We start from the raw sequence: 23,591 nt of genomic DNA, 5'->3' as shown, positions 1-23,591 counted from the left end.
TAATGGCAGTGTAGCTTGTAAACCCATTTGGTAGAAAGCTGTATGTCTCTGTTTCAGAGTATCACACCAAGCAGGATGGTAAATAAGTTTCCCTTCAAGCATGCAAAACCTTTTTTTTACAATACTAGAAATTTTATTTTAAGACACATCAGAAAAACCTCAGTATTTATTTTCCTTTATTAATTCAGTGAGGAGCAGAATAAAATGCAAATGTCTTTTCAAATACGCTCACACATATATATGTAGATGTTTGGGGGTTTTAAGAGTTTTATCAAGGGCAGGCTTCAGTTAATTTAGACCCAGTATTCAAGAAGTTGAGCCTGTCACAAACCCTCTGGATTTCTCCAAAACCCCTTCTTAGCTACTCCCACATGCCATTTCAGAAATGGTCTAAGAAAACAGTGGGCCTTACAGTGTGGTGAGCCATCATCAAATGCAAAGTTCTGTCTTAGTAAACTGATGAGAAGATTTGGATGAGACATGAAAAATTCTGAAGCCTCAGCTTATTGAGGTTGAGCTGGAGGTTGCCCTTCAGGTGCTTCAGATGATCTCAGCCCATGGGCTCATACAGGTGTGTTACCTCTAGTTATATTCTGTAGATTAAAATAAACACTTTCTGTTGCCCTTTAAAGCTAAGTTAGAATGCACTGGAGATGTCATAGCATGTTTATGATGGCTCCAGAGTGTGACTACCATTTAATCTGCTTCTATTCAAGATGTCTTTACAAAATAATACACTTTTCCTTAACACGGTTTTATAGATATGGGATCTTATGTTGTCAACATCACTTTCTTTAAACCACATTCCTGATTCCTTGTTTCTGAAGAAATCTCCTATGAAGCCTGTTGTCTTGTCCTGTCTTCCTTTCTGTCACCCTTAAAGAATCCATACAGGAGAGGTTTGTGTTTAGCTGCAGTGGTCCCAGCACTCTGAACCCTGTTTTCTGTTAAATTATTCATGGATAACTTCCCTTGAGAGAATCCTGTGAAGAAATCACATAAGATGAACATTTTTCCCCCTAGGTTTCATTTTTCAACTTCTTCATGTACATTTTCCGTAGTCTCTTGTCTAATTTCAAGTTGTTGTTGAACTGATTTTTGTACTTCCACACAGATAAACATTTTGCTATCTTTAAATGCTCTCACAAAAGCACAAGGCAGGAGGTGAGAGTTTTGAAACTGTGTGTCTTAACTTCTTAACTGTACAGTAGAGCTGTAGATCTGAGAAGAGACGTAGAAAAAAAGCACATGAAAAGGGAGGAGGGAGAGGGAAGAGAAAAAAAAAAGTGTCTGGAAGAGCTGCTTTTTAACAGGGACATTTTGTAAGTACTATGGCCCTTTGAGCCAGAGGTTTCAGACTGCTTTGCCAAGAGTCATTGATGGTTGTGGATGGGATTTGTTTGCAGTTATCCCTACAGCGAGGACTCTAGCCAGGGAAGGCAGTACATGAACACGAGATGTCCAGCCTGGTGCGACAGAATCCTGATGTCCCACTCAGCCAAGGAGCTCATTCTGAAAGTAAGTACAAACCTGCAGCCCCCCGGTGCCTCCACGCTGCATTATCTGCACCAAAGGCAGGTATGGCTGGAAGACTGCCCTTGAGTTTGCCAAGTTGGAGACAGCACACCATGGTAGTAAATGGAGGGGTGTGCCTCCAGTGCTTTGACACAAGAAGGGGGATTTGTCCCCATAAACCTGCTGACAGTGACCAAAAGATGAGCTTTTACAAGCACTGCTTTTGGTATCTGAGCTGCCAATGATGACTGGCTGTCTTCTGTCCTGTGCCGCTTCTGTGCAGGGATGCACAGCATTGGGAAACTGACTGCTTGTTTTAAAGAGAGTAACAGAAAATAAAAAAGCCCCATAAAAACCCTGTAAAAAGTCTCCATTAGTCCCCCAGCCCAGTCCACCCTACAGTGACATAAGCAGCAACACTGCCCCTACCAAGGGTTCAGCAGGGATGCAGACAGGAGCAGGTACAAGGGCTGCTGGCTGAGGAGTCACACAATTGAGAGAAAAGCCTGTAACAGCAACAGCTGCAGGCACCTGAGTTACCAGAGTGGCAGATTTCCTAAGGTACTCCCAAGAATATGTCAAATCCTGCGTAGGCCAAATCTATTGCTATGCCCTGAATGAGGATAGTATCCAGCAGGTAGGCTTCTAACTTTGGTACACCAACTAGGTGCCTAAATTTAGACATTCCGTTAGAGCTTCAGAGATAAACTTATGCAACGTTTTTAGAACATACAATTCCTCTTGGGATTTAGTGTTTATAGATAGGGTTAGGGTTAGTTGGTCATGTTCTGTCCAAGGTTAAATGATCTAAATATGGTTCAGGAGCCTTTCAGTTTTCTTTTCTGTCATTTGCCCTCTCCTTCTTGTTTCACTGTGCCCTCCTTCTTTTCTTGGGAGCGCTGGACTGGGTCAGCTGGTTCCCTGTGCCAGCTGCCACTGTCCCTGTGTGCGTGCTCCTGGCACCCAGACCCCTGTCCTGCTGGTGCTGGTTGCCAGCTGCTCTAGAGGGCCAGGACCAGATCAGGAAATGGGGATGTGATGGGAGATCTCCCACGTCTCTCTGTTCTGAGCTGGCCAGCTGGCAGTGGCCATGGGCGGCTGCATAAATGGATGTGCTGCAAGTGAGGTTGTCTTGGCTGACCAGACTGTAAGACTCTAACAGACTCACTGAACCCAAAATTGCCAAAACTCATGTGTCTGTCTGTGTGCTCCTGTATAATTAATGCAGTTTAGTGGGAGTGAATTACAGAAAATAATCTTCTAAGTAAATCAATGTTCTATAGCTTCTTGGCTTTTTTTTTTTCCAGTTTAAATTAATTACACCCTTGAAACTTGCTCTCCTGAAGTTTATAACCTTCTTTTTCTCTCTCATTGGGGTTATTTATCTCGTGATTAGACTGTTTGCTTTGCAGTATATAACTCACTGAAAGGCTGGGAACGTGTTTTCCACAGCTACTCGAATTTCAAGTCAATGCACTTCCTCACACGTTTTAATGTGTAAAAAGTGTCTGCATGACCTCATGAAATTTCACCCAAAATTCTAGACAATGCATGTACTGCAGTAGTCAGTAAAAAAAAAAAGTGAAGCCTAAGGGCAATACAGGCTTTATAGTCAAATAGTAATGTCAAAATCAGTGTTACTTGTTTTTGTTACACAAAAATATCCTGTGAAAAAGTGAGTCTTTACCCAAAATGTTACTGATAGTGCTTGGCGACCGTGAAATTCCTAAAGAACAAAGGATTAAAACCATGAAAAGAGTGACCAATGAGGGAGGATCTTTTTTTTTTTAAAGCTATGAATAAGGAGATAGATGTGTACACAAAAGCTTGAAGAGTGTAAACAGTACAGAGGGAAAGGAATTCTTTCTGATTATCTAGAGGGCTATAACTTGGATATAATGGGAGAAAATTAAACAAGGGAAAACAAAGTTACAGCACTGAAGAAGTTTGTAGCTGTGAGGTCAGTTATAATTTCCAGTCTCCGTGTAACAGAAACCCCATCAGCTGGATCCTTCAAAGCTCACCTTTAAAAGTGCTCATAACTCTGTCTCTGGAGCTTTGCACTTGCAAATTGTGGTCAGGCAGTCTGGGACATCTCCAGAATCTCCTGTGCAAAGTGAAGGTGCTGCTGAGGCCAGCCTGGGCTTTGGCTCAGTGAGTCTGTAACCAGCATAGGAGCTGTTTATCCAGCCCAAAGCCAAACCAGCATTCTGGCCCATAATACCTATTTAAAACAGTCATTAGAAAATAATGCCAAACTGATAGAGGAAAGGGCATAATGACCATCCAGGTTTCTGTGGTTCTACGCAAGAAGCAGTGTTGGCCTTGACTGAGAATTTACTCCACTTCAGAGACCTGTACTTTAAAGCTTTAAAAGGAACTCTAAAAGCAAATTTTAATTCACTGATTACATGGTAACAAATCCTTAAAATAAAAATGTATATGAACTGTTAAAGAGTATTTTCAGTCGTAACTACCTATTGAATATTCTTATTCAGGTCATTATTTTGCTGTATTAATTTTTTTATAGGCAATTAAAGTGTTTATTTTTCTGCCTAGGCAATTCTGTAATTTATTTCAAACAAAAATTGTAGTAAATCTGCATTTAAATCCTAGGTAGAGAAAGGATAGGGTGCACAAATTGCCACTGTACAGCGTGCTCAGCTACACAGTAGGCATTACAGATTGTACTGACATGGGGCTGTAAACAGCTTTCCTGCAACATCATCTATCATGCCATGGTCGGTTACCTCACCATCATGTTATTTTATGCTTCCTGAGCCCTAAACCACCAAAGGTTGCCCACTGCTCGGGAGCTGCGCTGATGCCTGATCGCATGAAGTAATGAATGCTCAGCCAAGTGTATATTGTTTCTGCTTGTGCACTGCTGTAATTTGTTTATCTGTCTAAAGATTATGCAGTTGAAAATCCACAATTTTATGCTGCCTTTGTAAATTATCAAGTCGCTTTTGATGAATGTATCCCCACTTCCGATGCTGGTGGCATTATGATCTTGAAATATTGGAAAGTGCTCATGCATACAATGCAGAAGGTTATGTTTTTATATTTTTGGCAGGCAACCATGCTGTAAAGTAAATCTGACCTTAAGCTTCCTTACTGCATTAAAGATAATTCAGTTTTAACTTTATAGTCCTAAATGCTACTGTTTATATAAAGTTATTGCCCAGTCAAACTTGACTGATTACAGATGAGAAAGTCTTGGCTGTTTCCTACAAAATAAATTAGTATCACCAACTAGTTTAAAGCACATCTACGGTTGCATTAGAGACTGAAGAGTGTGCAGATTATAGATTTAATTAGCTTATAGAAATTGTTTAGCACAATAAGGAATCATTTTGTATGGCAATGTATTTGTATTTATTCCTGAAGTACTGTGGTAAAGAATCAGAATAGCTTCTCCAGATCACGTTTATTACAAACGGCAGAAAGATGAGTACATTTTATTATTCATTAAGATAAAAATGCTAAAGAAGTCAGTGTATAAGGGTAAAGTTCAACATGGAACAAAATGAAAGCAATTCATAATGGAGACCAGAGGAATGTCATCCGTCATTTGCTGCTTTTCTTAAAATCACTGAATGCTTTTTTTCAGATGAAGAAATTTATCTCAGAGAAATGGTTAAAGATTATACTCATAACCTGAAAATAATCATTCATCTCTCTGAACATTTAAAATCCCCTATACGATGAAATCAAATGCTGTTATAAGGCAACATGGATTGCATTTAATTCAAAGAACATTTATCTCACCTAATTCAATAAAAATTGTGTTGTTCTTAAAAAAGGACTGGTCAGATGTGCTTGCTGCATTTTGCAGCAGAAGCCTGGAATGCAGCTTCCCCAAGGCACTCGTTTCACTTAGTGCAGCGTTAGCCACCAATGTTTCCCAAGGTCCCATCTGCAGGGAGGAGGCATAGAGATGTCAGGGGGTTTTTTATGCAGGCAAACTGCACAAATTACTGCAAGCAGTACTGGACATAAAAGTTCATTTTACACATTTTTTCTCTGGAGAAGCCAAACAATGATGTGTTCATATTCATTCAGAAACTGGTTTCACCTATTTGCACAGTATTTCCAATGTTCCTTTCTGTGTGTGTAATCTGGAGAATTCTTGGACTGACTAGTGTTTTGGTTTTTTTCTGTTTTTTTTAAACTAGTCAGAAAATGATGAGAAGATAGTAATATATGACCACATTGGGCCAAATGTCTGCATGGGGGATCACAAGGTAATTAAATTAAACATTTTAGTCTTTTATCTTCTATATTTTTATTAGGAAGGAGAATGTATGCACTAGGTTCTACTAATTGTAAGTCAGCTATATCTCTGCCCTATTTTTAAGTAATACCTTGAAAATGTGTCAAAGTCAAATTCAGCTGCAGTCTATCAGAATGGCTGCTTGTATGAAATCAAAGAGCAGGACAGGTGCTAGAATGAAAGCAGAATACGATCCAAGTGAAGAGGAGCAGCCATCTGTACCCTTAAAACTCTTCTAGCAGAACACAAGTGATTTCATTGGGTTATCAACTATGCTTTCAAAGCATAGCTTCAGCTAGGTTGATGCATAGGTGCTTATTAGTAAAAGAATGTATTGGCAGTTCCATGTTCAAACAACAAGTGATAAAAATTATATAGAAAAAAGATAAAGAATTATAAATAAATACCAGTTGTTTAAATTAATAAAATACTTGAATTCTATGGTCTTCTTTGCTGAAGATACCAGATGGAAGCCTAAGTTAGAAATACAATAAAACAGAGTGTTTGCTTTCTTTGAAAAAAGCCAATTGAGGAGCAGGAGGTAACCTCTGAAAGCCTATCTAAAAACAGCACTGAGACTCTTGAATGATAATTCAGAGAGGGATAGTAGGTGATTGTATGTGTGGATACATGTGTACATGCAAATCTGAACTCACAAATGCATACCCCTATTTAATTCCATGGTCAGAGTTCTTGTGAGACAGAGAATTGTTTTCTAAGGAAAAATGCTCTTAGGGCATTTGGTCCAGAATCATCCAAGGTTTTAAAATAGAGCAACTTACTAACTTATCCAGTAAACAAAAAGCTCTGGGTCAGCCAGTTCAGAAACAGCAGTTTTTGTTTCCTGCATCACCAAAGTGGTGCAGCGCTGTTACAAAAGGGAGATGTGTATGGGACCTCAACCTCTTCCCACAGAAATCTGTGGAAAATTTTCCTTTAGGTTTCAGTGGGAGCAGAAATCTGTGAGGAGACGATGTTGTTCCCTTATGCATTTTGTAACTAGAGTGATTCAAAAACTTGTTGCAACGTTTTGTTTCCAGTCATAGAGAATTTTTTGTTGTATTTACTACTGACTGTAAAGAAAAGAAAAGAAAAGAAAAGAAAAGAAAAAAAAAAAAAAAAAAAAAAAAAAAAAAAAACCCCCTTTTTTTTTTTAAAAATTTAATTTTTTTTTAAAGCCTATGTATAAAAACTGAGTAATAATTATTATTATTACAACCAGGTAAAAGTGTAAGAATATGCCTAAAGCCTAGATTTTAAAATCCTTTTTAAATGAGAGAAAATTTATTTTTCATGCATGAAACACTTTTAAAAGATAATTTTTTTTTGTATTTACAATTATCTGAAAAAAAAAAAAAAAAAAAAAAAAAAAAAAAAAAAAAAAAAAAAAAAAAAAAACACATGTATGTTTCAAACATGTAACTTCTATTTTTCCCTAACTTGCTGCAGCCTGTGTTCCTGTCCTTTCGAATAGCTGCTGGGGCAGGTAAACCTATTGCAAATGTGCACAAGTGTTGTGTCGTGCAGTGATGTGGTGGTAAATATCATCTTTTTTCTTTACGTTTCTATTACATTTTCTACATCATTTCCCCTGTGTTTATCTTTCTTTTTAAAAAAATGCCAATTCTGCAACAGGAAAAAGATGCCTACGAAGTGAGAAGATTTTCCGTGAAACCACACTGTAGCCAGGAGGGAAGGCAGCACACTGAAATCTGTAATCCTAACAGCTGTATTGATAAATCCAGTCCTGAGTGCCACATTTTTAGACTGCTGATCGTACACTATGCTTCAGCATCTGGACTCTGTTCAAGAGACGCCTCACATACCTCACTGTCTTGTATGTTCATGTGACATCAAGTAGAAATGTGGAATTATTTTTTATATATATGTCACAGTTCTGTTGCCAAAACTCTAAATAGACAGCAGAGATGTTCTGTATTCTAGATTTCACAACTTTCAACTTTTAATAAGTGTTTGTCAATGTGGAAAAGCTATTTCAGCATATTATAAAGTTTTAAAGGTATCATACCCATTATATATCTTTACCACTTTGGGATTTTGTACATTGGATTGTATAGATAGAGATATTGATGGTTTTAAATGGTATTTTCTTTTTGACCAAGGCTTATGGTTTGTGTTTTAGTTTTAGTATTTTGGTTTTCATTTTTTAATTTTTTTTCTCATTTTATTTACTATACTGCCATGTTACATGGTTTTGAATCACACAGCAGCTGCTTTCTATACATACATATATATGTGTGTGTATATATATGTATGTATGTGTATATATACACAGATATATAAATAATTTATAAACCTGACCAAAACTTATGCTAAATATACTTTCCAATCTGAATGCTTGAGAGTGCCATATCAGCAGTAAGTATTGGAGTCTTAGCAGGTTTAGTTAAGTGTACATCAACAACCAACATTTATATAATAAATAATATATAGCAGTGCCATCCTGGATACAGATATATAGCATACTATATACCACATATATTAGCAGTTTCACTTTGTTATTCCTATAATCTCTTCTTTCTATGTAATATTAAGGATTGAATGTGAAGTTCTTAGCTAGGTTTGGGTGTAACTTTCCAGAATTTTGTAAACTGTTTTTGTCCGTCTTTTGTTACTGTTTTATGGTGCCATATTCTATATTGAAACAATAACAACACGGGAGAAGAAAATAATAGTCTGCTTCAAGTAGCAACTGTATTGGACACAGACTGTATTTATACAGTATTAAAAAAAAAAAAAAAAACCAACAAAAAACCAACCATCAACCCAACTGTAAATTTTCCTGGTTAGTAGCTCAGTGCAGCCTACAATATAGTCTTGTTACAGACATTTTCCTCCCACCACTAAATACAACATTAAAAGGTGATTAGGGAGTCTGTTGATGAAACACAAATGTATGTTTTATTGATTTAATTTAGAACACTACAGAGTTCATGGACTGCGCGATGGCATTAGATTGATGCTTGATTTTGGTATAAATCACTACCATTGGAAATGATTTGATGTCCGCTTGCAGAGTTTTCTCAACAGTACAGCCCAGTTTATAGCAAGTATTGTTGCCCAAAGGGTGTCTGCAGCTCTGTATTGTTACTGTGCCATGTTGCATTATAACCACACAGTAATTCTATTTAAGCGAACTCAACTCATAACTGAAGGCCTTTAGAAATGAGTACTCTGGTTCTCAAGCAATAAAACTAATCATGGTGAACGTGGATGTGTCTGCCCCTTTAATTTGGTGATTACAGGGAAATTGCTAAATTGTCACATTTCTTATTGAGATACCTTTTGAATCTTTGAATTGCCAGCTAACAAGGGTATTTTTCACATGAAAACTTCTCCGATAGGATGCAGTTCTGGTGTTAATCAAAATACAATACAAACCGAGTCAAAGGGAGCCCTCATGAGAGGAAGGTGATGCAGCTTTACGAGCTGTCACAGGATACTAGTCCTCAGCAGGTCAGTAAATGTGCCACCATAAACTCCTTCGTGACTATCCCGAGTTTCAGAAGAAACCTCGCCGGCCTTTTCCAGCAGGGACCGGGGTCCCGAGTGCAGATGAACCAGATGAACTCACTGTGGCCTCCAACCGCGGGCCGTCCGGGGCCTGAACCTCCTGGGGGTGCACCGGTTACCTGCCGGGGTGAGCTACTGAGAATGTCCCGAATTGAGCCCTCAGAAATTCATGAAGCGCAGCTTTCGCGTTTTAACAGCCGCGGAGGCGCGGGTGAAGCGGGCCGGTGCCAGCGGGCGCCCGCCGCAGCCCGGGACAGCCGAGGAGCGCCGGGCTGGCCCGGCCTGGGGACGGCTCCTGTCAGCTCGCCCTCTGCCCGGGGCCGTGTCGCCGGGCTGTCAGTCCTGCCGTGCCTCGGAGCCTCCTTCTCCCGTAGCGGAGAAGCCCCCTCGGAGCTCATTTCGTTTAAGAGCTTTGGGAAGAGGCAGGTGGGAATGACTAGCCTCGAGCGCAGGGGCTTTTATCCAGCCACTTCCCCTCAGGAGCCCGAACACCGGCCGGTCTCAGCGTGCTCGCAGCCCGGCGCAGTCTAGACCCTAAACTCGGTTTATCCCCTCTGTGAGCGCGGCATAACTGGGCGCGGCCCCGTTCAGTGAGCAGGGACCTGCGGGGCTCCCCGCCCTCGCCGGGACGCGGAGCTGCCCCGGCAGGAGCGAAGGGGAATCCGTCACAGTGAGCGGGGACACCGGGACCCGAGGGGGGCTCCAGGGGGAGAGGTCCGGGCCCCGTTCCGCAGCAGAACCGCGCCGACGCGGGCCCGTGTCGAGCCGCGGCGGGTGACGGCGCCGTGCGGGCCTCGGCACCGGGAGCGGGGCGAGCAGGGGAGGCCCGGGCGGGGCCGGGAGCGCCCGCTGGGCCCCGCGCTGCGGAAGGTGGCTGTGGGACCGGGGCCTGCGGCGCTGGGGCCCGCACCGGACGCTGGCTGCTAGGCTGCGGTGCAGCCGCTCCCTGCGTTTGCTCGGGCTGCGAAGCCATGGCTGAGACACGGGGAAAAGCGACGCTCTCGTTCCTTAAAAAAAAAGAAAAAAAAAAAAAAAACACAGAAGAAAAAAAAAAAAAAAAAAAAAAAAAAGCAGCATCTTAACAACGCGGGTCGCTCACACCCACCCGAAGTCGCGTGTGCCGAGGGGGGAAAGGTGGAGGCTCGGGCGGTGGGAGCGCTTTGGCGGAGCCCGGTTCGGTGCGGGGCCGAAGCACGGCCCCAGGGGGGTGGTGGAGCTCGCAGGCCGCCGCGGCGGATCTCAACAACTTCGGGCCCGGGTTTTTGCAGCGGCTAGTACTCGGGCAGCAATGGGCTGTGCCCCGGCCCCTATCTCCCCTCTCCGGAGCGGACCCCACCACCCGCCCGAAGCCGACGAAACGCTGCAGGGGCAGTTCGGGCTGCACATTCAGCCCGGGTCTCTCTCCTCTCCAGGGTGACGGGCAGTCCCACAGCGCGGCCCCGACCGTGCCAAGGGGACCGGGGCTCTCCCGGCTCAGCCCGCCGGCCCCCGGACGCAGCGGCTCCTTTTCCCGTGAGGAGCAGCATCGGGCACCCTGCAGAAGCTCTGGCATCCCCGGCCTCTGGCACAGAAATGCGGGAAGAAACTCACTAAAGGAGGTTGTTAAATAATTTATTGATTTATACAAAGTCTTTCCAACACGTGTGGAGCCATTCTAATGTAAAATCAAGTGTCCATTTTCCTCTCGTGCTTTTTTTTGGGCATTTGTTTGGTTTTTGGTATTATTAAGCATAAAATCCAGAGGCAGGAGAAATGAAACTGCCAAAACACTGAGGGACAGAGTGAAAGAAAACTGCCGTTTTTACACTAGAAATATACATCACAAAATCTGAAATTTACTATATACAAAGTGGCTGAGCTCGGACTTGGGACCCATAGAAAACGTAACAAAACTTGATTGTTAGGAGCAGCAAATTAACAGGAAGGCTGAAGGAAAGAGCGGGAAACCTTACAGGGACACAAAACCCAAAAAGTTGAAAAATTTTCTCTGAAATTTACATCGATGAGAAAGAAAATAAATTCATAACTTATTCTGTAAAAAATATATACATTTCACATACATCTTAGGCTGTACAACACACCACTTCAAACACCCAGTTACACTCACCCCTGCCGCGCTGCCCGGTGCGGCCGTCGGCCCCGCACTCTCACAGCGTATCCGAGCTGGTGCTGCAGGGGCTGACGAGGGACAGGTTCGTGGATTTGTGCTTTTTCAATAGCCTCGTGATTTTTTCATCGTCTGAGTTGGGGTCCAGGGGCTTGTTGTATTCGTCATCGTCCTCATTGTCCGAGCTCTCCTTCAGCTTCTCCGTCTCCGAGTCGTGCTTCTTCTTTGCCGAGGCCATTTCTGCCGCGTGTCTCTTCCGCCACTTGGTCCGTCTGTTCTGGAACCAAACCTGGGCACCGGCACCGGGCACAGCTCAGCCACGGCCTCGGCCCCGCCGCCGCGTCCGCCCCCGCCGACCCCGTCCCATCCGCAGCGCGGGGCTGCGGGCGCTCGGAGCAGAGCCTGCACCGGGCAGAGCCCCGGACGGCTCCTGGGAAGGGGGCTCCCCGTTGGGGACACCTGCCCGGCTCTGCGGGGCTGCACGACGCTTAAATCAGCAGCTTCCCGGAACAGTCGTTTGTTGAAAGCAGAATAAAATAGCCAGGAAAAATGAGTATTTTTGGCTTACGGTGCACCCCAGCATTCAGATGCACCTGCAGGCTTTGCTAAAAAATTTGCGGGGTTACACAAGGTAAAGTTGTACCAGTGGACATGATTCCTCGTGGAAATGTGTCCCTTTAAAAAAATTACCTGCAGGGGGCTTCTTGTCGTTGTTGTGATGGGGGTTTATATTAAATATAATATGTCTATTTATTTTAAATCGTTTGCAGCACAGAGAGCTCTAAGCAGAAAATAGGTAGAAATTACCCTCAAATCTATCCAAAATCGAAATGTAAATTAAATTCTAACTGACTCCCCCCCCCCAAAAAAAAAAAAAAAAAACCGGCATAATTGCGCAGTGTTCGTGGCTGCTAGTAATTACCGACAGGGCAGAAAGCGGCCGCGGCAGGGAGCGGGAGCGGCGGGAGCCCGCAGGACGGACCTACCTTCACCTGGCTCTCAGTCATCCCCAGGGAGTAGGCGAGCCGGGCGCGCTCCGGTCCTGCCAAGTATTTCGTCTGTTCGAAGGTTTTCTCTAAAGCGAATATCTGCTGCCCAGAGAAAGTAGGTCGAGAGTGTTTCTTCTTGCCGTCCTTGTCCAAAACCATCCCCGTCTGAGCTGGAAGCAGAGAAAGAGCTGCGTCAGAGATGAACTCTGCACTGCCCCCGGCCCGTAGCCGGGCCCCGCCGGGCCATGCGGAGCCGCCTCGGGTGTCCGCCGGCTCTAAAGCAAGGCTCGGCTCGGGACAGACCCGGGGCCGTGAAGACCGAGTGACTGGCACCGGGCCTTCCTGCCGCCCGCCCCGTCCACCGGCTTGGGGCCGCTCCGGCTCTGGATCCCAGGCCGCCTGCTCCCCGCGCCCTGCCAGAACCGGCCGCACTTACCGGGACAGGCGAGCCGAGGATCTCTCCAGGGAGAACCTTGCACCACTCCCGGCCAGAAAATGGGCGGCCGTCCCGGCAGCTCCGCCAGAGGCTTCGGGTAGCGGGAGACGGCAGCGGGGCTGAAGTACATCCCGGCCGAGGCTGCCAGCCCGTTGATGCGGGGCAGCCCGCCCAGAAGGTTGCTGGCACTGCCTACAGGCCGCCCCAGGATGTCGCTTATTCCGTGCGGTGTCCCCAAGGGGAGCTGCGTGTTGAGTCCGCCCAGGGCCGGTGCCTTGAAACCGGAGGGGTTCTGCAGGGCGTAGGGGAACAGGGAGGTCTTCATCTCGGCCATGTTGTGCAGCGCGGCTAGCGGCGCGCTGCTAAGGACGAATGCGCTCTGGCGATTAGCATCCATCTGTCCCACCGCTAACATCTGCGGGCATCAGCGAGCGTGGGTCCTTCCCAACCGCGCCGCGGCCGCTCCGCTGGGGACCCTCGCCGGGACTGCGGCCGCGGGCGGGACGGGCTCCTCGCCGCTCGCAGGACCTCAGCGACAGCAAGTACCGAAGTTTGCTGGGAACAGGAAAATCCCGGCGCTTGCCCGCCCGCTCCCGCGGCGTGCACCTCCGAAGTCCGGGCGGAAGAGCAGCGAAAGCCGAGCCGGGGCAGCGCGGCGAAACAACAGACTGGGAGTCCCGGGAGAAAGAGCCCCCACCGGCGGCGCGTCCCGGCGGACTACGGGCAATGCGCTCCACGCGGGATCCGGCGGGAAGGGGATGCGGGACCTGCAGCTCCGCGCGTCGCCCCGGCCGCGTGTCCGGCGGCCGCGGGGACGCTCCGCGCCGCGCCCCGCGCGCAGATAACCGCGCGGGCACCTGCGCTCCCCGCGCCCATTGGGCAGCCACCGCCCCGCGCCGCCAACACCGCCCAATCGGCGGGCGGCGCGCGCCTCCACCCCGATACGTCACGGCCGGACCGAGCCGTGGGAGCGCGCGGGGCTGCACGTGGCCGTGCCGCGCCCGACGGCCACTGCCGTCGCAAAGGCAGCTTTCCTTCCTTCCTTTCCTCCCTTCCTCCCGACCCGACATAGGGGTAGAATCTCTGGTCTTTAAAGAGAGAAAAACTGCTGTTGCATCACCGCGGAACCAAGCTCGTTCAAAGAAATAAAATTACCAGAGATATTCCTAATCGAAAGCATAATTCACTGTCAAAAAAAAAGAAGAATTCGGATTTGAGGCTTATACAGAAAATAATGCCGGAAACTGGATTTATAGCATATTTTCCGCCTTGCAACTGCTTTCTCCTACGGGTTTGATACATTGTTATCCAAGGAAAACATTAACCACAATAAGCGGGGAACTAAATATTTTCAAAGTGTTCGTAAAGTAAACACGAATCGACTTGATCATATCAGAACAATTACTAAAAGCGTGGTCCTTTGGATGTGGTCATATCTGTCGTCAGGATCGTTTGCAGGTGAACAGGGTTTCGTTTAACCTGTAACAAGACCGTAATGTCAATGTAGGTCAACTCTGGGAAGTAATTATTCGGGCTCGTCCATGGTCTTTGTTTTCAATGGCTGGAGTTACGGATGTAACAGTCCGTGAGTCTCGTTTTGCGCATCCTTGTAAAATGCTTAACATACAAACGTGAGATTAAAAACGACGCTGCTCTAAAGAAGGTTTCATAAACGACTTCGTTGCTTTTCCCTCTGTCTATTGCAAACATCAGCAGCGGAAGGAACAGTCACGGTGTATCGGGCTTTGTGAGGACAGCCTCATCAGCTCTGTGCAGGCTCGTTTCCGCGACGCCTGCGTGCGTTGGGAAGGGGCTGGCAATGCCACCTGCTCCCTCCGCCTCCGGCGCGGCCCCGGCTCACGGCGGCGTTGAAAGCTGCTGTAGGTGGCCGCAGTCGGGGCTAATCGGCCCTTCCGGAGAGTCGTGGCTTCAGCCGGGGATCGGAGACCACCCGTCCCGGGCAGGCAGGTGCCAGCGCGCAGCCAGCCCGCGCCTCTCCGGGGCGCAGACCGCCGGGTTTTCCGCGTCCCGCCGGTCTGCCTGCCCCAGCGCGGTGCCGGGGGCCAGCAGCGCCTCTGCCCGCCGAGTCCGCACATCTTGCGACTCTGAATACCGACCCCGCGGCGCTTGAGCGGCTCGGCTCGGCTAACGAGAGGGACACCTCCCGCCCCGCCCTGCCGGGCGCCGGGTGCTGATCCAGACACGGGCAGCCGGCAGCCGCTCACCGCCGAGGCGCCACTTTCCTGCGCGGGACCGATGGAACGAGGTAAGCGAGCGGCCTCCGCCATCCACGCTGCGGCGGGGCGAGACCGACCCCCGTCCGCCCTTGGCGGGCACGCTCGCCGCTGGGCTGCCGTGCCGCCGGTAGCAGAGGGCCGTGGCGGAGCGCAGCGTCCTCCCGAGCGCCTGCAGCCCGCTCCCCCGGGACACCCGAGAGTGTCCGTGTCCGTGTGTGTGTCCCGTCCTGCGCGGCTTCCCCGCAGCCAGGAGCGCGCAAAACTCAGCGCGCATGGCCCCCGGCGCTCTCTGGACCGCGGTGGCCGGTGGCCCTGGGGGGGAGCCGCTACCTCGGGACCCTCGCCCATCGGCGTATCCCGGGGGCACAGCCAAAGCCTCCCGCTCCATCTAAAGCCGCCCTCGGAGTCCGGTTGGCAGTTTGTATGTTATCAGTGACACTTGTTCCACATTAGTGGTGCGTTTGTCCATTTCACTGAGTTTCCTGAAATCCCATACCCTCGTTTTTCTACGTGGAAATATGTGGGGTTTATTTCTGTAGACCCCGTGGAGTGATAAATCTACTTTCGCGTCTGTTCTTTCGATGAGGTGTGGCACCGAAAGAGAAGACCACGGGCAGGCATCCCCGGGTGTCTCCGGCTCCCCACCCGCGGGCTGCTCGCGAATCCTCTTTCCGCCCCGCCGCTCCCTCTCCCTGACGCTGTTGGGTCCCAGGAGCTGCCAGGCTTCTCCGGGGCCAAGGACTCTCCTAGCCCTTAAGCAAACCCCGTTCTGGGCGCAAAGCTCGTTCTCCTCGGAGACGTCGCAGTGGACGGGCAGTCCTCGGGGAGACTGCACCGGCTGCTACGCGCGCCCTGCCCCGGCCCGGGCCCGGGCATGTGACTGCTCGTCCCCGGCTCGGCGCAGCGCCCGCAATCACGCCCGGCAGCCTCTCGGAGGGGTGGTCTCGGTAAAATAAGTCGGGGATACTGTTCCGAAGAGTCAGCGGCTCATCGGCTGCCGGAGCGCTCGCAGTCTCCGGTGCTTCCTGTGGCCGAGCAGAAGTTACTGGTGGAGGGCTTACCCGAGCAGATATAAACCAGCTCGAGGCATTTGTGACGGCCGGGGCGGGCGCGTTCCCGGGTTAGTCCGGCAGCGCTGCAGCGCGTCCCGTCGGGCGGACACGCCACCGGCACTGCTTGGGTCGCCTCTTTCGGAACGTTCATTTCGGCGGAGGACAACACGGCCGGGCCGCGGGCAGCGCGGTCACCGGTCCGGGCCCCCGCGCCCTACCGGGCCCGGTCTCGTTCCCCCCGCCGGGCCCGGTCTCGTTCCCCGCCGGGCCCGCTGCCGCCGCTTCTCTCCGTGCCGGATGTATTGTGGCGGCGGTGGGACGGGGCTGAGGTGCCCGGACGGACACCGGCGCCGCGGCTCCGGGAGACTGGCGCGGGTGCCCCGGCGCTGTCCTGGCGCAGTCCCGGAGCACCGGGCGGTAAGACCCGCGGCGCTGACGCGCTCGCCGGGCATAGTTACAGACAGGGCGAAACACGAATTCCCGCCGTGTGAAGTTAACGATCATGTTGCTTTGCCCCTGACATCGGTAACATTTTTTGCAGGTGACATAGAAACAAAACTCATATCAGTAACATCAAATTTCGTCTGGGACTTACGCATTCTAGCATAGTAAAAAAAGGAGTATTGCAGTATGTGGACCAGGAGTAAATTCTACCGTACAAATAACTTCTGACAAGTTTTGTTTAACCTTAGTTTTTTTGATTTTTTTTGTTTTGTTTTGTTTTGTTCTGTTTTTTTAGTTATGTGTACAGCCAAAGTGACTTTTCTTGTAGCTTCTGTGCAGCTAAAAATGTCTGAGAGGTTGTGGACTAGAAGAAAATAAGTCACTAATAGATCCTCCCACTGTATTATACATTATTCCAAAGTGCAGCTGTAGAGTCCATGAGGAAACAGAATGATTGAGGAAGCGGGAGCTCGGAGCAGCTCGCCTCGCAGGTTTCTTTCCCCGTGTTGTTCTGCAGCTGATGGAGGTACCAGTGGAGGAGCAAGGGAAATGTTACTGTTTCACGGAGTTACACAGAGCAATAGTGACAAGAGGAAAATCCATGTCCTGGCCCTGCGATGATGCTGTCTGCCTGTGCTCCTGGCAGTGTGGATGCTGCTTCCTCACAGCACACCAAAAGAGATCCTTGTGTTTAAAAATGAGGGGCATTTTTGCCTAATAATGTAGCCACTAGAAAACAAAGTAATTTTATACTAAATGATCTCTGTTGAAACATCTTCACAGGATGATGTATGTTCTGAGAAAGGCCATATTTAATATTTTCCATTATTATCCTTGGCACGAAAGGTAGGAATCTGCTAATGGTGCAGAGCTGAGAGTGTTCATAGTCTAGAGCAACAAGAAGGGAAACTGGGTGACCTTGAGAACAGTGTGACAGAAATGTGAAGAAATGTAAAAATTCTGTTTCTAACTGATGTCTTCCTGGGAAGCCAGTTAACTTCAGCTACAAAGCACAAATATGAGACTGCTTTTTAGTTCTTTCTAAAAAGAACAAAAACAAAAGGCTCACTATGTGTTGTATCTTGTGACCTTCTAGGGTTTTAATCTCTTTATTGGGGTGGAGGGAGAGCTATATGTATACATCCTTTCAAAATAACTTATTCCTGCTGAAGACTAGAGGGAGATTTTAAAAGTGTCATGAGGAAGTTTTCAGTGCCTCTGTGTGAATTAGTCTGCTTTGGATTTCAAGCCACAAGTTTTGAAGCTCTGGAAAACATGAATTAGGTTTAAGGAAAGCTTCTGATGTTATAATCACCAATCATTACTGTAAATATTGATGGAAAGTAGCAGGAATATCATTTTATATGTATTTTTAGGGCAAGAAATGAAACAGTATTTTTGCAGGTGAAACTTCTGAGAGATTTAAGATAAGCACTTATTAGCATTAGTTTTGTTCTCTCTGTTGTGTATCTTGACAGGCACACTTAACAAGGTGGGCAGGGTGGGGGTGGTTTTTGGGCTTAATGTCCTTATCAAAATGAAGGGCTTTTCTTACCCTAGTCGGTCTAGGAGTCAGTTTATGGTGGACTGAATTTTTGGTGCAGTTTCCAGCAGATCACTGGTATTACTGAGATTCCCAGGACTTAGTTTTTTTTTTTCCTCTCTTTCTGGGGAAACCCTGGTTTACCTGTCCCTTCTGCCAATGGCTTAGAGGGTTGTTAGTATTAAGAGCATTGAGTTTTTAGATTGTCTTAAACTTAGTGTCCACTCACCAACCCTCTCCCACTTCCCTTTTTCCTCCAATGCTCTTCTTTTCCTACTTGTCTCCACTCTAATAGTTTATCCTTTTAATGAGAGAAGGCTACAAATTATTCTTTCTAAGTAAGATGAGCCCTTGTGAGCTCTATTTTATCTAACCAAGACTGGGAAGTCGTTTGCCCTTATTTGTATTAAACAGATGTATATACTTTACCGCAAGTCATTAGTGCTATAAAGAGATTGCCTTCCTATTGATAGCCTGCATGGGGGAACTCAGGAGTAAGTTGCCAATAAATAAAGAGTGTGCTTATAAGCACTATTGATTCTCTCTGAGCCACAGAGAATTGTTTTGTGAGTAAAACTCTTCCTGAATATGTGAGGATAGGAAAAAAGACAGGGATTACTGAAAGCAGAGAGGACTGGGGTATGACTTGGGGTGAGAACCTCACGCTGTATTTCTTTGAAGGGTACAGTCTGTAAAGACAGATGACCAAAATGTGACAGCAATTTTTCTGGCCATGTCAGCAATCTCAAAGGCAATCCTTAGAAAACGGAAGGGTTAGCACAGCACTTCATATGGCACACGATTTCAGAGTGATTGGAGAGTTCCCCAAATCATCATGAAAGAAAATGAAAGTGTCATTTGCATAGGAGATGAAAGACTGGTGCAATTCAAATTCCTTTTGTCCTGTCTGGGTTTTGCAACAGTTTGAAAATGCTTCTCTGAGCTATTTGGGGACTATTTCAACATATGCTGTTAGGCAGCTATTAGGAGCCAATTCAGGGGCAAGCAAGAAGAGGAGCAGTGTGATTCTGAGCTGTAGAACAGCAGAGTCCATTTACTGGGAGTTGGAAAAATAGTGGATTACTCAGGTTTTATGATGCCTGAATTGTCTTGTATGTTTCTTCCATATTCACACAGCTTGCTGAAAATAAATATTATTTACATAGCTGTTTTCCAAGACAGATAACAGGACAGAACTGGATGGACAGCAGGATGAAGCTACAGTGCAGTGGTGTTCTCTGTGAAGCCATGTTCAGTGGTAGGATTCCCATAATCTTCAGTGCACATATTCTGTGATGTAATTTATATTTTTAAGCTGACAGGTATTCTTTAAGAGTATCTCAAAAGAAAAACAAATTCATTATTACTTCAGCTTTGACAAATCTTTTAAATGTGATAAGTGAGAAGATTCCCCTTGTGATGTCCTGATCTTCCTCACATTTTTTTGAAGAAGACATAAAACAGTGATAAATGATGGGCATACATCAACCATTTAGTTATACAAGACAAAATATTGGAATTACCCTGATTGTGGAGCTGTAGATCAGCTAAATAATATCAATTTTTTATTGTTACTCTTAGTAACAACAAGAAAATATTATTGGACCAATGTACATTAAAGATATCCTGTGTCTTCAGGAAGCTGATTTCTTCAGACTGAAATGACTATGAATTCAGAATATCCTGAATGACTCACATTTCTTCAGACTAAAATGACTGTATGAATTCAGAAAGTTTAAGGCTATATTACAAATGCATCATATAGTGCTTTCTTTATGCAATTTTCCTCATCATTAAGACATATGTGGATATATCTAAGAAATTCTATGGTATCTGTGGGGGGTTTGGTTGGCTGATTGGTTGATTGTGGTTTGGACTCTGTTTTGGATTTTAAGCACCTACCTCATGTTTTTTTTCCAGAAAGCTCTTACAGAATTCATTATGTCTTCTCTTAGGTTTTACCTTCTTTTTTAGGTCTCTTTCCTTCTATTGTTTTTTGTTCTTTCATTCAATGATGATGTTATTTAAGGGTTTTTCTGGAGATTTGTTACATGTATTCCACAATATTTAAAAATTAAAGAATGCTTTTTAAAAATCAGGGGTTGTCAGAACACTCAAGAAAAGAACCTTCCTTGGGAACAAAACTGCTTATGCTGTGATTTGCCTTCAATATTCACCCAGTCTGCTAAAATTAATATTATTTAGAGCTGTCTTTCTAGGGAAGACAATAGGACAGAATTGAATTTATACCACCTGAGGGCACTGTAATACTATTTACTTTAATTTACAGGGCAAATACAAAGGAGTAGTGTTTGAAATGATCCCAATTTTTCTTCCTCTCACAATTGCTATCAACTTCTAGAACAAGCATACCACTGAAATGAATCAATATCATTAATAAAGAAAAGATGTGTTGCTGAAGGCAGGTGTCTTGGAAAGAAGGCCATCCTTTTCTCAAGTCACTAACATTTTTTCCTTTTACCCACTGTAGAATGATGGTGATTTCAAATACAATGCTATTATTATTTTAAATGAACTGTTACTAGTGTGGGAGTGATTGCTGTATAAAATCATGGAATCGTTTAGGTTGGAAAAGACCTCCAAGGTCAGGGAGTCCAAGTGCTAACTAATGCACCGCTGCATTCTCCACTGAACTGCACTCCTGGGCTGCAGCTCTGGCTGTTTGCACTTGCTGCCTCTTGTCTGTGTGTAGAAAAGTGCAGAGCTGAAGTAAAAACACCCAATAATTTTGCTGTGTCCATGTACTTACACTGCTTATTCTACTTAGCTAGAATCACAGAGTCGCTGACTGGTTTGGGTTGGAAGGGATCTTAAAGATCATCCAGTTCTAATGGCAGGAGGTGCCATGGGCAGGGACACCTTCCACTAGACCCAGTTTTTTGGAGAATATAAAAAATTGAGAAATAGGAGCAGCAAAAACTCCCTACATGGACACTCGTGATGTGGTTCATTTTCTCTGTCTTGCCAAGTTTACCTTCTCTCTCAGCACTTTCTAAACTGCCATCTGTTTATTTTCTTTATCCTGTACTGTTTTTCTGTTTGGTCTCTAGAATGTGATTTCACCATCTTGTTATTTTCCCTGCTAGTGCAGGAAGAGGGTCTCCAAGTACAGTTCAAACGAGAAGGCCCCGTGCAGGTCAGGAGCTTCCCTGCAGGACAATGTGCTTCCAGAGGCCACAGCCCTCAGCACTGGTCACTCCTCCCTTCTTACAAGGAAGGGGGTGAACTCTCCCAGTGTATATTCACTTGAAATCACATCCTGGAGCCCTTTTGTTCTCTTTACACAACATGAAACACAGTGAAACCTTCATGTCAGAAACTAGATAGTATTTATAATTTTGTTAGAATAATAACCAAGTGTGTTCCACCAGAAAAATACCTCAAAACTGTACCTTTTCAGTTGGGTCATTTCAGCAATCCAGGAGGACATTCAGGAATAGTTCTATAGATAATGCATTCTACAATGACCAATTTGACTGACATAAATAATACTTTTAATTTGTGTATGCTAATTGGATTAACAAGAGGATGATAATACTCTTTCTTTTGCAGTTGAGGACAGAAGTGAAGGAGCTCAACTGTATTTTGCATGACAGCATTTCTTAGAACACATAGTAGAAAATGGAAAGTTGTGTCAGATAATGTAGTTTAAAAATACAATGGAAAAACTCACTGAGAAATTATTCCATATTAAAGAAAAATGAAAGTAAAGAAAAGCTTCATTTAAAGGCAACTCTACCTTTAAAAGGCATGGTATGAACCCTGTACAGGAACAGATATGTAAGTATTTAAGAGATCTTAGCTCTTCCAATAAAGCAATTCCAATAAAACAGAAAAGGATAAGGATATCCTCTGTAACTAGTCCTGTTGGTTTGTATGTCTTAACTTGTCTTTATAGATACTTAACTATCTTGAAGCAGTGAGATTTTCCTTCCTTGAAATCTGATCAGTCTAATACATTATTTTATAACATTAAGGTCATCAATATCAAATATGTTTGAAATATATTCCTGAAATATGACCAGGAATTTAGTTTTTGCTCTAGTGAGAGACTGAATTACTGTGGAGGGTATATGTGCTGTGTTTATGAATGAAACAGATGTTTAGGCCATTTTATTTCTAGCAGATTTTTAAAATATGTGATATTAGCAAACACTTTCCAGTGATATTCTATCAGCATGGAATGTAACTTTTTTTCCATATGTACACTCTGTATGTGAAATCATGAGGCTTAACTTTCCCTTCACACATTCTAATGTGCACTTTCTATCCTCTCACATGCCAAATTACCAATGCCTCTTTTATTTTTTTTTTCCTCTCTGGCATTAATTTTTGCTCATTTGACATCCAATTTGCCAAATGAATTATGACAGTAATCCTTTCTTCTGTGCTGTTACTTCACTTTATTCCACACTATATATTCAGGTTTTCTGAGGTCATTCTTCTCCCCCACTGCCCCTTGTTTTGATAATGAAAGATGGGATTTTTTTATACTGATTAAAATAATTCTGAATGGTTTTACATTCATTTTAGCTCATATAATCTGAATTGCAAAAATTAAATGTATCTTGTAATCACTTTTGCAGAATGTAAGGACTTTTTATTTGTTGATGATATAGAAAAGCTCTGTATGAACTTACATTTGGAAGGAACAAAACTACTAACAAGATCTGTCACCAGAACAGGGGTTAAAAGACTAAGAAGCAGTACTTATAAGACCTCATAGAAAGAAGGGTTTAAAATTACCTTCTCAAAGGGAGAAAAGATTGTGGAAAGATAGTTGTTTCTTTCAAAAAGCAAACATTTAGAAAATGTCTGCTTTAATAGGAAAGATAATTAGGATGGCAAATTAGACATCTGTAAATGTGAAGAAGGCAGAAAACATCATGCATTTTGAAGATTAAATCCTTTTTTTCTGTAGAGACAATATTTCTCTTGAAGTACATATATCTTAATTTATCCACAGAATAGTCAGGCAGAAGGAGATGTGCTTAGTGCTTGCCTGTTAGTGCAGTTAATGCAGAAATGTCTTACTCAGTGTATGCACACACAGCAGAACGGGTGCTGTCAAAGGTTCCTCTTATCAAGGGTTGCAAGCCCGCCCGTCCACCCTGGCCAGCTTCTAACCAGAGTCCCGTGACTGTGTTAATGCCAAATCAGAGCTGTGAGAGCTGCTTGCTAGTCATTTATCAAGTTGCATAAGTGGTGGATTTTTTCCATGCTTAAAGAAGCTTACTTTGTGCTGGATCTCAGTGTTACCCTGGCTGTTCTGACTCCTCTTCTCAGCCTCTGCTTTTTGCATTTCCCTATGATTATATAGGAAAACGATGTACTGGGGTGTAATACTTCTGGTAGAGAAGTCAAAAGATCAGGACAGCTATCTTTGTGCACTGCCTTTCACTATGGCAAACTCATAGTCAGTCTGCCCTGCATTCTT

At 45.2% G+C, this 23,591-nt stretch overlaps 2 protein-coding genes across 4 annotated transcripts in view; one reads left to right on the top strand and one right to left on the bottom strand.

The window, feature by feature from the left end:
- INPP5A (inositol polyphosphate-5-phosphatase A) overlaps window positions 1-9,020 on the top strand; it is a 138,660-nt gene extending 129,640 nt beyond the window's left edge. The window contains exons 12-15 of one of the 3 annotated variants that reach the window (XM_041467347.1): window positions 1,407-1,518; window positions 5,694-5,762; window positions 7,241-7,328; window positions 7,427-7,568. In XM_041467347.1, the coding sequence (XP_041323281.1) occupies window positions 1,407-1,518; window positions 5,694-5,762; window positions 7,241-7,321 (262 nt within the window). In that variant the 3' untranslated portion in view covers window positions 7,322-7,328; window positions 7,427-7,568. Of the gene's footprint in view, window positions 1-1,406; window positions 1,519-5,693; window positions 5,763-7,240; window positions 7,330-7,426 lie in introns of those variants that run through there. The other 2 variants (XM_041467349.1, XM_041467348.1) reach the window with 2 other exon arrangements.
- A 1,958-nt stretch (window positions 9,021-10,978) lies between these two features.
- On the bottom strand, window positions 10,979-13,532 carry NKX6-2 (NK6 homeobox 2). Its single transcript, XM_041467350.1, has 3 exons — window positions 12,858-13,532; window positions 12,419-12,591; window positions 10,979-11,721 (listed from the first exon to the last, which is right to left on the bottom strand). Exons 1-3 carry the CDS (start codon window positions 13,270-13,272, stop codon window positions 11,473-11,475), a joined length of 837 nt encoding a protein of 278 aa, XP_041323284.1. The 5' UTR covers window positions 13,273-13,532; the 3' UTR covers window positions 10,979-11,472.
- Window positions 13,533-23,591: the final 10,059 nt, after the last annotated feature.

Source organism: Pyrgilauda ruficollis, unplaced genomic scaffold, assembly GCF_017590135.1.
Source record: "Pyrgilauda ruficollis isolate IOZ18807 unplaced genomic scaffold, ASM1759013v1 scaffold207, whole genome shotgun sequence".
NCBI classification, from domain to species: Eukaryota; Metazoa; Chordata; class Aves; order Passeriformes; family Passeridae; genus Pyrgilauda; species Pyrgilauda ruficollis.
The sequence above is the reverse complement of the archived record's forward strand: the minus strand, read 5'-3'. Positions and strand labels throughout refer to the sequence as shown.

What these genes read in the sequence shown, in the direction of transcription:
- NKX6-2 (XM_041467350.1), bottom strand. Translation starts at nt 13,272, where the DNA reads ATGTTAGCGGTGGGACAGATGGATGCTAATCGCCAGAGCGCATTCGTC. An exon ending in TCCTCGGCTCGCCTGTCCCG is followed by an intron (nt 12,592 to 12,857) that starts GTAAGTGCGGCC and finishes CTCTGCTTCCAG; the next exon opens with CTCAGACGGGGATGGTTTTG. An exon ending in TGACTGAGAGCCAGGTGAAG is followed by an intron (nt 11,722 to 12,418) that starts GTAGGTCCGTCC and finishes GCCGGTGCCCAG; the next exon opens with GTTTGGTTCCAGAACAGACG.